General features: G+C 47.0%; 1 protein-coding gene across 18 annotated transcripts in view; it reads right to left on the reverse strand.

The window, feature by feature from the left end:
* Window positions 1–12473, reverse strand: part of Camk2g (calcium/calmodulin dependent protein kinase II gamma) — a 57339-nt gene that overhangs the window by 34952 nt on the left and 9914 nt on the right. For 15 of the 18 annotated variants that reach the window (XR_007589389.1, XM_050127000.1, XM_050127014.1 and 12 more), the window contains exons 3-5: window positions 8867–8926; window positions 870–924; window positions 23–88 (exon numbers count right to left, since the gene is read on the reverse strand). Coding sequence is in view for 16 of the 18 variants with exons in the window: in XM_050127000.1 (XP_049982957.1) it covers window positions 23–88; window positions 870–924; window positions 8867–8926 (181 nt within the window). In the remaining 2 variants the exon portion in view is untranslated. The remainder of the gene's footprint in view (window positions 1–22; window positions 89–869; window positions 925–8866; window positions 8927–12473) is intronic. The other 3 variants (XM_050127012.1, XM_050127011.1, XM_050127013.1) reach the window with 1 other exon arrangement.

Raw genomic sequence — 12473 nt, forward strand, 5'->3', positions numbered from 1 at the left:
GTCAAACCAAGGCTTTTCTCACCTGGCGTCAGCTTCGCTGTAGTACTCTCTGGCCACAATGTCTTCAAACAGCTCCCCTCCGGTAACACTGTAACCACGGAAGAAAGGGTCAGAGGAGGCGAGGTCTACTGGCCAGCTCTAGCATCCAGCAGGCAATAGAGTCATACAGTAAAACAGTTTTTAGAGCCATCCCGACTCCCTGTGTCTTTTGGGAGCCCAGAACATGCTCAGTCACTTCTCTGTGGGCTAAATGTGGGCTTCCCCCCTCCCTTTCTGACAGTTCCGTTTCCATAACCTAACAGAATCACTAACGCACAGAAAGTGATACAGGGATCTAAGAAGGATATTCTAACTACCACAAGAGTCATAGTTTTACTTCAGACCAATACGAACATTGTCACATAGCAGCGCAATGGCAGGCCTAGTGCTAAAGTTGAAGAATAATGAGATCACAGATACAACCCTGACAATACTGGACAGAACTTTTCAGGAGGTAAAGAGCCATGCTTAGGACGCTAAAGAACAACTCAAGTGGGAGAGACTAATGGAACGCCGTTCATGAGTCCTAAAGGCTACCTCCAACTCCACAGACTGCAAAGAGTCATTCTTTTTTTTCTCCAATAAGAAAACACCAAGACGCAAGAAACGAGCTATGCACAGAACAGAAAGGAGAGAGCTAGGCCATGCTGGGGCTCATACTCTAGGGCACAGAGGGAACAAGACTCCTGAGAGGGGAGTGCCTTTGGACAGGCCCACTCGTCCCCCAGAAACGTCCTGAGTCCTTTTCCTCAAGCGACAGAGAGGAACCCTCAGCAGAGGCTGAGACCCAGGTTTCATCTTCAGCCAGCTGGAGAGAAAGTAGCACTTACAGGTCAAACACGAGGTAGTGAAACCCTTCTTCAGAAATACTGTCATGGAGACGCACTGTAAGAGAGGAGATGGGAACAGAGATTAGCAGAAAGGAACTCAGAAATCCTATTCTCTGTAGCAAACCCGCCCAGCCCCATGTCAGCCGCACAAGGCTTGCCTCTGAAGATGCTGCAGAAGAAAGAGGCGATGTGCCTGGTACCCCCAGGCCAAGGGTACAGAGCCACAGCAGGAGACCAGTGCTTGGCTTCCAGCACAGACCCAAGGCAAGAGATAGACGCTTCATGGCGCAGGAAATCATCAGAGGGAAAAAGCAAGAAGCTCCCCAGAGGGGCAAGTCGCTCAGAAGGTGGACCTAAGACATGATTCATGACACAGGAAAAGACACTGGCAAGATAGAAAAGCCCCAGAGCTCTTCTAGAGGACCAAATGGGAGCCAGAAGATGGAAGGTCTGGGAAAAGGGAGAACCCATTAGAAAGCACGAGGAACAGGCCACACTGTGCAACCAACACAGTAACTGTTTTGAGATAGTGTCTGTATATATAGCCTCAAACTTACAATATGCAGTTGAGGATGACCTCAAACTCCTAATCCTCCTGCCTCTACCTCTCAAATGCTAGAATTAAATATATATACCACTATACCTAATCAATGTGGTGCTGGGGGACTCAGGACTTTATGCATGTTGGGCAAACAGTCTCATTAACTGTATTTTCTGTTCCTCTCCCCCCTTTATTTTTGAGACAGAGTCTCACTATATAGCCTTGGCTGGCCTAGAACTCATAATCCAGCCTAGACTGGCCTCAAACTGAGATCTGCTTCCCTCTCAGTTTTGGAATTAAAGGAGCAATAAGCTACTATGCTCAACCCTTATTTATTTTTGAGATAGGGTCTTGCTATGTAGTCCATTTGGCCTGGAACTTGTGGCCATCATTCTACCTTAGTGTTTGGAATACCAGGCCTACAGGCACGTACAGACATGCCCAATCACAAACAACTATTTGTTAAATGCAAACTGTGCGTCATATCCTACTGATCCTATATACTTATTTTAAGCAATATAATAAGCCAGATCCTAGGGTAGGTGACGGCATTTAGGAGGGACAGAGTGTTCGAGGAGTTTATGCACTGCCCTGAGATGACTGCAACTTCCAGTTTACAGAAAAGAACCACAAAGGCGCAGACTTCAGATTTCTTGGCAAAGGTTAAATAAGTACTAACTAGGTCTCAAACTCCAAAAGCTAGTCCACTCAACTACAAGAAACATAGGCCAGCCCACACACTAGGCAGCAAAGCAACACAAGCCAAAAAGAGAGTGCTCACAGAGTACCTACAACAATACCATAGATGGGTCCAAGAGGGCAGCAGGTAGAGAAGGCAGCTCACCAAGTGCAAAGAGGGGCTGGCAAGCACAGCCCCCTCCCGATGCCTGCCTCTGAAGCTCTTGGGCCAAAGACCAACCTGATGCCTTCTGAGGTCTCTGCTCTAGCTTCTGCCTACAAAACCAGCCACCCCCGGGTTAAATGCCAACCCCTGAGCATCACTCTAATGCAAACAGGACTTGCTTTGGCTGCCTGTGTGGATGTTCTTGTCCCTCTTCCTATAGGGAACCTTTGGTTTCACAGTCTTTGACCTCTGCCCCAGTACTTAGCAGTTGCAGGAATACCTTTTAGAGCATTTCAGGAATGGCCTCAGCAAAGCGACTGCTGAAGTGCTTGGGCAGAAAAAGTCATGGTGTTGCTTCCTTGGCAGGCTCACACTGCTGCCCAGTCCAGTGCCAAGGCATCTCCTAAAGGCTGCACTTCCCATGTCCCTATGGCTGAAGAAGCAGATCAGCCAGAAAGCAAAACAAACAACTCGGCGCCAGAAGGTACGGTCCATCACCACAGCTCCCTTCCTCCTCACTTGAGGAACGAGGACTCCAAGGCCTCCCAGGCCTGGATCCGGGGTCTAACAACCACACTGCCCATCCTAGTCCAGCTTCTGCAGTTTTGTAACCCTCCTTCCTCACTTCTCTATTGTGCAGATGACAGGGGAGGGCTTTTAGGTTGGAAGGAACCACAGTTAAATCCCCTGGCTGCCCCTACCACCCCAGCCACCCTTCCCCTCATTTCACGTCTCTGGTCTCAGTCAGTCAGTGCCTCATCCTGGGTCCTGCTGCAGCTCCCTTGCCTCCAAAAGGACTTTCCATTTAATTAAAAATTTGCTATTAAAAAGCATTAAAGTGTGTAATACAAATAATCCCCTGGAAATCAGCTGTCCCAGAAGCCAATTGACCAGCTTCATTACAAACAGTAGCAAGATGCTGAGCGGACAGACAGCACACAGGATGCTAACAACCACTCCCAAGGGGAGCCCAGGTGTCCCATACTGCTGGGCTTGGCCTGAAGCCTTGAGGTTGGCCTCACCTGGACAATTCCCCTCAATACTCCACCACCCAGAGCCCAGCACTGCAGGCCTGAGAACAGGGCCAAAGGCACAGACACCCAGGCCTTTACCCTGCTGGAGGAAGGCCACACACAGAGTGCAGGTGGGTGGGGATTAGCAGAGGAACAGAAAACTAATCCTTCCAGGCCACCCAGCCCCAAAGGTTCTGCTGTCAGCTCCAAGCAAGACACCAGGCTTGCCAGACAAGGGGGTTCTGAAAGAGACAGCTATCATTTTTCTTTTTACTTTAACAGGAAACCAAGTACAAGGAAAAGAAAAGTATCTGTGCCATGTTAAGCACAGCTGATTCTTGATGATTAAAATTAAAATGACTAAAATTTAATTAAGCTATTCCTATGCGCCAACCACTGGGTTACTTTTTTTCAAGACAGTGTTTTGTGTGACCAAGGCAGGCCTGAGCTCACTATGTAGCTGAGGATTATCTTGAACTTCTGATCCTCTTGCCTCTTCCCCCTCATAAGTGCTGGGATTGTAGGCATGTACCATAGCAGCTGGTTTATGTGGTACAGGGGATTGAACCCAGGCTCTTGTACAGGACTAGCAAGCACCATACCAACTGAGCTACATTTCCGGCCCACATGAAGTATTTTACAACAGTATTTTACTGAATCCTCGCTTTAACTCTGTCAGGCAACTACTTATGACATCCCTACTTGACGGGAGAGGAAAACAGGTCCAAAAGAAAACAGTTCAAAGTCACATTACATAGCAGAACTTGAAGCAGCTGGCTAGGCTAACTAACATCACAGAATAACAGTGAGTCATTGTGTCCATCCTCTTAGGTAAGAGTTCCACTCTGTCCCTGACAGCTCTGCCATTCTAATTGGTTTAACGTATTCATTAGGTGGCCAGCCTGAAGCAGACAGTGTTGAACATGGCTGTGAAGAGAAGGAGCCAGGCCCTGCCACTACAGAGAAGATGGTGACAGGCTCTAACTAGTAGCCACACTAGTATGTAACTAGTCACACAAATGGTATTATGGAACAAAGCAGCCATCCGATGTCCAGCCCATTTCACAGTCATTAGTCCCAAAGACCAAGAGGACCACAGCAAATCCAGTCAGAAGGACCAGGGAGAAGAAACACAGACTGTACTTCAGCAATAAACCTATTGCTATTCTCTAAAGTCAGTGGGGAAAAGGATAGACCTAAGTAAGTTTTACTCAACATTTTACACTCTCATGGACTAAGAAATCTACAACCCAATTCTGTGAGTTGCTATTTCCGATTCTTCAAAAACAGCCATCAATATGCCACATTTACTTTAAAAGTTTTCTCAAAACAATAACAACAAAAGCACTGAAAAAGTATCTTAGTTAGAAATATCTAGCCAGGGCCGGGCGGTGGTGGCGCACGCCTTTAATCCCAGCACTCAGGAGGCAGAGGCAGGCAGATCCTGATCTGTTCGAGGCCAGCCTGGTAGACAAAGCAAGTTCCAGGACAGCAAGAGCTGCTAAACAGAGAAACCCTGTCTCGAAAAACAAAACAAACAAAAAAGTCTATAAATGGGGCTACAGAGATGGCTCAGCAATCAAGAACGGAGGGACCTGGGTTTGGTTCTCATACCCACACTGGGCAGCTCACAACTGCTTACATTGCATCTCCTGGAGCTCCAATGCCTCAAGCCTCTGAGGACACCTGTATTCACACCCTTTCCATGCATGCACGCACATACACCAATTTAAAAATGAAATGAGGTCTGTTTAAAATGTCCTTAATAATAACACTGTTACTACTGGGGTCTCAGACAGAACTACGTCAGCTGTGGCAGGTCTGGGCCCTCCCAGCATGGGAGGAAGCCTTAGGACAAGCTCAGTCACAACTCAACTTTCCTTTTTCTTTGCAATTGCTTTTGCTACATTTACTATCAGCTGAATGGGTCCTGGGCCCAAGGTTTACTGCAGCCAGGCTTGAATAATTTATCAGTTGAACTGGGGCAGGGGTAGGGGAGATAGGATTCAGAATCTCTGCTTGCATGTTTATGCTTCTCCCTCTGCCAACTCCAGGAACGGATGCAAAGGACAAAGCAGGCAGGTACATAAGGGTTAAATAATTTGTTAGGGTCACAGCTTCTAAAAATGAACTCAGAAATCCAAACCCAGTACACCTAACTGCAAAGTCGCAAACCTGGCCTTCTCCAAGGATGGGCTACAGACCAAAGCATTAACATCACCTAAAGACCTTGAAGCTAGGCGAAATCTCCGCTCCTCTCCCCAGACCTACTGAACCAGGACGTGAATTTTGACATGATCCCTGGCTGATTCATAAGCGCATAGAAGTTTGAGAAGTGCTGCTTTAAACCACAAACGTCAGGCTGTGACTGAAACTGCTGGAGCAGCTCAGCACGAGAGAAGACAGAGTCTATTTGTTAGAGGAATTCAGAGCGGAGAGCAAGCAGATCACAGGTAGCACACACTCCATTCAGACTTCAGACCAGCAGCACAAGCTCGCTCCTCTGTTAACGCCCTACGACTAGCCTCTCTTCCAGCGCTGAGTCCAACAGGGTGTCTTGCACCCAACAGCCATTATGTTTGCTTGTTTTTAATTAACTCTATTTTTTTTTTATGATAGTGTTAGGATCACAGGAAAACTGAACAGAAGATTCTCCACATGAACATCCCACAGCAGGCTTTGTTATAGCTGATGGACCCACAATGACATATCATGACCCAAAACCCACAGACTACATCAGGGTTCACTCTTACAATAGATTCTTAACTCAGTACAGAACATGTATGAGGGAAAAAAAACTGTGATTGCCTGGCTCCTTGCACCAAATACCCACAAATTTCAATACTCCCAAGTCTGACATTAGCCAAAAATTGGAGATCTGATCATTGATTGCTCTTAGCTTTTTCAAGCTTCTGCAAGGCTATTGGGTAGTATTCTTGTCACCCTTTGGGATGGAGTTTAAAAGGTCAGAACCAAAAGGGCCATAGCTTTAAAGGACATGGCAGTGGAGAGAGGAATAGTGATTTAAGGGTACAATCTGTCTCTTCTCTAGCCACAAGCCAGGTTTGGATCCATGGCAACCATTGTCTCCTGGACCCAGAGCTCAGCCACATCTCCATGAGTCCTGGTTCCCACCAAAAGCCAGAGAGTCCGGCCAGCCAATGTTCTCAGAACACAGTCCTGGCTTGTCCTTTTCTCTGCCTACCCTTAACCCTGGAACTAGGCCTTAGACCAAAACATCCCTTAGGATACATGAAGAGTCACAAAATGAAGGTGCAGTTTTTGGCACTCTGCTACCAGAGACTATACCATGCTTGCTTTCTCTGGTTTTACAGCTTGTCAACAGTACAGACACGTGGAATCTATGGTTTCCCCTCTCTGCCTGTATTCCAAGCTAAGTGCAGAAAGGGAGGGTACCAAGCCACAGAAAGTCTAAGTGGTCACAAACTATATATGCTCATTACTATAAATAATAAAAGGCTAGGACCCGACTTTTGCCCTTTGTGTTGACTTCTCAGTTGTCATTATCATACCCCACCATGTCACAGGAGGCAGAAGTCAGCCTCCTCTACGCAATTCATCTTTGCTATGAGTTGAGCAGAAGAAACACAAAGGGAAGTTATTACCTGAGCTAGTAGGTAGCTTAGGGGTTTTTGTTTTGTTTTGTTTTGTCTTGAGACAGGATCTTATATAGCTCCACAGGCCTAGAACTCAATATGCTTCCCGTTCCTTCCATCCACCCCAGCAATGGATCTATGCCATCCTGGACTCAAATTCATCGCGATCTGCTTGCCTCTACCTCCTAAGTACTAGGATTAAGCCCCACTGGAGCAGTAGATAGTAGCTTCAGAGTCAAGCCTTTTGCTTCAAAAGGCAGAGAAATATATTTTTTTTCCCAAAATGTGAAATCTCACTTTTATTTTACTTTATTTTTTGGGTTTTTCAAGACAGGGGTTCTCTGTGTCGCTTTGGCTCTCCTGGAACTCACTCTGTAGACCAGGATGGCCTCAAACTTGGGAGATTGGCTTGCCTCTGCCTCCCAAGTGCTGGAATTAAAGGCATGCACCACCACTGCCCAGTGAAATCTCATTTTTAAATATTAACAAGTAATAAGAATACTTTTATATATCACTGAACTAGCCAAACAGAACATGCCTCTTCTTGGGACTGCTGTTCTAGGTGTTTCTGTTGCCTTCTCCTATCGACAGCAACATCCCCACTGCATTTTTTAGGTGGAAGTCTAACCTCGGAGGCTACCCAGGAGCTCCTGCAGCTCTAAGGCTAAGACTCCCTGGCCGAGGGGCACTGGTAGTGTTGTGCGCCCTGCACCCAGTGGAGCAGAGCACTTCCTACACAATCATCACACTTCCAGTGTAATCCAAGTGGCTGATTGGGATCTATAAAGCCCTGCATGTTTGCAGTTCTGGTTACCTCAGGGCTGCTCCTCTCCCAGTGGGCTGAAGCTCTACCTCAGTTCCTCCACACAAGAGCTCACGCTGAGACCTGAGAGCTGGGAGGCCAGAGGCTGGGTAGCTCTGGAGGGAGCATCAACTTTTTCAGCAAGTCAACTCTCAGCCCTAGCCTTCCAGAGCTAAGAAGGCAGTGTCTGGAACACTATGGGAGCCTTGATATTTAGGCCATGTCTGAAGAGAACACGTGGTATCTTTTGTGATGACTCAGCGATTTCTGGAAAACCTAGGAGGTGCTCCGTGCCTCAAGCCAACACTGCAGCAGCCCAGTTTCTGTCCCTGTGTAAGAAGCTGCTGCAGATCAGGGCCAACACTTTTGGCAAAGGCTATTTCAGCTGAACAATGTAAAAATGAGCCAGAGTGGGCTATGGCAGGCGAGCCTCTCAGGCTTTAGAACAACCAACAATGTCCTCTTGTACCCCAGGCAGGGTGGGAGCGGGGAGAGATCCTCTCAAGTGTTTCTCCTTCCTCATCTGAGCAGCTCTTGCCATTCCTTCTCCAGAGAAGCCAGGCAGGCAGGCAGGCAGCTTGCTCTCCTGGCTCTGAGGAACAAACAGGAGTGCCATGGAAACCCCCAGAGTGTGCAGGACACTGCAACAGGGACAAAACTCTTTTAGGTTCAGGAACAAAATCCTGAGCCTTTCATGAAGGCTATGGCTGGCCTCTGGTGAGGGACTCTGGCAGACTGGTAAGCCCGGAACCTCACACACTGAGAACTTTGGATTTCAGCCCAAAGACAGAAGGAGAAAAGAGAGTCTGAACATATTCAAAAGCCTCATACCCAGCCCCGAGAGGGCATCATAGCCAAGGAGACACTCAGGGCTCTAACAAAGAAAGCCCTAAAACTTTGACACACAGCTGCCATCCTACTCAGGCAAGAAAGACACCAGGTGAAGATCCATGACCAGAGGTAACCACACACACTCACGCACACATATACACACACTCATATGCGCACACTCACAATCACTCTCATATACACATACATGCACACACACATACACACATGCACCAGCACACTCATACACGCATGCATGCACACTCACACACACTCTCACACACACACACACACACACTCATACACAGGTGTGTGCTCTCGCTCTTTCTCTCTCTCTCTGCCGGACACTCACCAATGTTTGGATGTTTCAGAAGGCGGCATATCCGGGCTTCTCGTTCTAGTTTTTGATGATCTAAAAGGAGAAAAAAGAAAAAAAGTCACTAGTCATTCATCCTAGCTCTGGTTACCTGGCTATTCATATTCCCTTAATTCTTAGGCACCAACTAGGCATTTTTGGGAATTTGCTAAATTAACACAGCAAGTCATAGCAAATCTAGAGACAGTTTTGTGGCTACCTTTTCCTGGTGGGGAAATGGGATGGAGAGGTAAATACCTTAAACCAGTGGGTGGCAATCTTTAGCTAAATCTTGTTCTTCTTCCTCTACACCTCTATAATAGATATTTCATTGAACTAGGGTATTAATAATTGGGGGTAGGGACACACGCCTTTAATCTCAGCATTCAGGAGACTTGAGGCAGGCCCACATCTGAGTTCAAGGCCAGCCTGGCCCACATAGTGAGTTCTTGTTCTGAGTATCAACAAACACCCCTCATTCGAGGGGGTGAGGTAATTTCAAGATTCTCATTTGATTGCTTGAAATTCCAGATAGTACCAAACACTACACAAAAGCCCTGCAAAGGCAGGTACATTGACCCATATCCAATTCCTGTGCTCAGGAAGTAGAGGAAGGAAAGGTACTAGTTTAAGGTCAGCCTAGGTCTCAAAACCCATAGCTCATTGATACACAACTTGTCCTAGCATATACTAGGTCCAGGGTTCAATTCATTTTTTTTTTCCCCCAAGACAGGGTTTCTCTGTGGTTTTGGAGCCTGTCCTGGAACTAGTTCTTGTAGACCAGGCTGGTCTCAACTCACAGAGATCCGCCTGCCTCTGCCTCCTGAGCGCTGGGATTAAAGGCGTGCGCCACCACGGCCCAGCCCGGGTTCAATTCTTAGCATTATAAAAAATAAACAAAAACCACAACCAAAACAGGTGCTGGTGAGCTCCTGTAATTCCAGTACTTGAGAGGTAAGACAGAAGCAGAAGGTCAAGGAACCCTGTCTCAAACAGGGAGAGAGGAAAAAGCATTGCGGTATTACAACAGTTGATCAATCTGATAAGCAAAAAAGTCACTAAGTGACTAACGGACAAGGAGTTTACGCTGTGTGGATCTGTGGATGAGTCACGTCCTGAGTGGGATGGAGCAGGATGGCAAGAAATTTTATCATGTTACTCAGATAACATGCAATTTAAATTTTATTAATTGCTTATTTCTGGAATCTTCCAGAAATTTGGATCACGGTTGACCATAGGTCCCAGGAAGGCTAAGCTAATGTGTACTGAGTCTGGTACACAGCACTCACTACAGGTGGTCTTTGTAACAACTCTGAAACACAGTGATACTGACAATGACAATGTGGGTGATCGAGGTAATGATGAATTAAAATAATACCAATTATAGGGTCAGTGAGATGGTTCAGTGGGTGAAAGTTCTTGCCGCCAAGCTTGATGACCTGAGTTGGATCCCTGGAACCTACACAGTAGGAGAGAACCATCTCCCACAGTTATTCTCTTACCCACGATTACACACACACATGATGACAATTGCACACATGCATACATGTGCATGCACACAAAAGTAAATAAATGTGATGAAAATATTTTAAAATAAGACAACAGCAGTTAACACTGGAACTGACTAAAGGCCCACTACGCAAGAGAGACATGTTTGCTTTCCCCTAACATGGCCATGAGAGACTGGTCTTGCTTCTCTTCAAGAAGCTTCTCTTCTTGGCTACCCACCTCTTTGAGATTTGGCCTCTCTGCACTCATACTTTAGATTACTGTTTTGAGGAAATGACCAGAATCTGTTGAGTCCGGAGATCCCAGTGAGCTAGGTAGGCCAGTTCCTTTCACAAGAAGGCAGGGCTCCAGGAAGTAGAGAGATGGTCAGAGTAGGGAGGCCTAGAAGTCTCCCCACTCGGCTTCCCATATCTACCCTCTAGAATTTGGGAGGGTGTGATCTCTTCTTGTAACCATCTCCCCCCTCTCCCACTGCATTTCTCGGACTTCTCACACTACACACCACAACTGCTACCTTTGGGTTCTTCCAAGAGGGCTCAAGATCCCAAGTTGTAAACACCGCTCACTAAGAGCCCAACAGTAACAGTAGTGGTAACAATTACCACTACTAAGAATGCAACAGTAACAGCAGTGGTAACTATTACCACTACTAAGCTTTACCCTGCCAGGCAGAGTCACGGATTCTCAATAGTTCATCCTGACAGAAACTTTGTGAAATAGGGATCTGTTTTGCTCTATTACATAAATAAGGAAACCAAGGCTAAGAAGGGAGAGTGACCCGCCCAAAGTACCACAGTCAACCAAGCTGATGAAGGTGATGTGGCTTAGACCTCTCATTCTCCACTGCGATGCCATGACAGAATGAAAAAAAATGAGAATATCAACTGAAGACTCCGGGTTTTGGGGAAGAGGATCTAATACAATCCAACTCTCCAAGACAGAGGCCTGCCTCTGCCTCCAGAGTGTTGGGATCAAAAGTGTGTATCATAATGCCCAGCTTGATTACTCCAACTGTAGATATAGTAGAACTAAGGCCCAGAGAAGCTAAGTAACTCAGGTTCAACAGGAGGAAAGGAATAAAACGCTGAGATAACGCAAAGGTGACAGACCGCAGGAATCTCACTTTGTTTTCGCATACTTAGCTGTGCCCTAACCCTTTCCTCTAGCAACAGGTTCAACTTTGTGCTACCCAGCTAATCCATCCCAACTGCCCAGGATCTGGGTCAGGCCTTTTTTCCCACCTTCAGGTTCAGCACAGCCAACGACCAGGATTTAGCCAGGAGAACCCTGGATAATTCCCAATTCCCAACATTTCCTGGTATCTCTCAGTCCCAGACAGACCGTGGCTGGAGACTTCCACCTACAGAAACACTCAAAAGAGCAGCAATAAAACCCTGTTTGATGGGGATGGTGGGTTTGCTCCTCCCGTATCTGGGAAACCCACATCTTCTCCCAGCCCCGGTCTTGAGACCAAGGCACCAAGCAAGCCAGCTGTGGCAGCTGCAGACCCACCCACCCCATCTCTGACTACTCACCTCACCACCCTTGACCTACGACTCGTGGGGCAGGTGTGGGAGAACAGCATCTTGCAATGCAGAGGTGGCAGCTGAGGGGAGGCCCGAAGATTAATGCTTATGTCCTCTTTTAAGTCTCTTACTGGCTAAGGGTTACAGCCCCACAACAGAATCTGCACTAAAAATAAGGACATGCACTGTTTCACCAGAGACTCAGAGCAGAGAAAGATGAGTCTCTCCATTCCTTGAAGGGGCTTACCCAAGGTCCAGGGGACTCCTCTTACCACTTAGTTCAAGCCTTACTCCAGGAAGCCAAGCCTCACTCTCTTGGCAAGGCTCATATACTCTTGGAACCCCAGAGCCAGGCTTTGGTCTTTGCTCTGAGTCTAAGCCACAAGGTAGAACAATTAACATATTGGTTTTGGAAGGGCTGCCATTCCACAAAGTTATTATAAGCACCTGAGCCTCACTCATGCCTTCTGAAAGTATTCCTCGAGGCCTTCACCCTAAGAGGCACTGCTCTGAACACTGGAAAACACTGATGAACAAGCCGGTCAAAAATCCCTTCCCTCGCCGAGTTC

The sequence above is a fragment of the Alexandromys fortis genome, unplaced genomic scaffold, assembly GCF_014885135.2.
Source record: "Alexandromys fortis isolate MF-2015 unplaced genomic scaffold, M_Fortis_MF-2015_v1.1 scaffold_233, whole genome shotgun sequence".
NCBI lineage: Eukaryota > Metazoa > Chordata > Mammalia > Rodentia > Cricetidae > Alexandromys > Alexandromys fortis.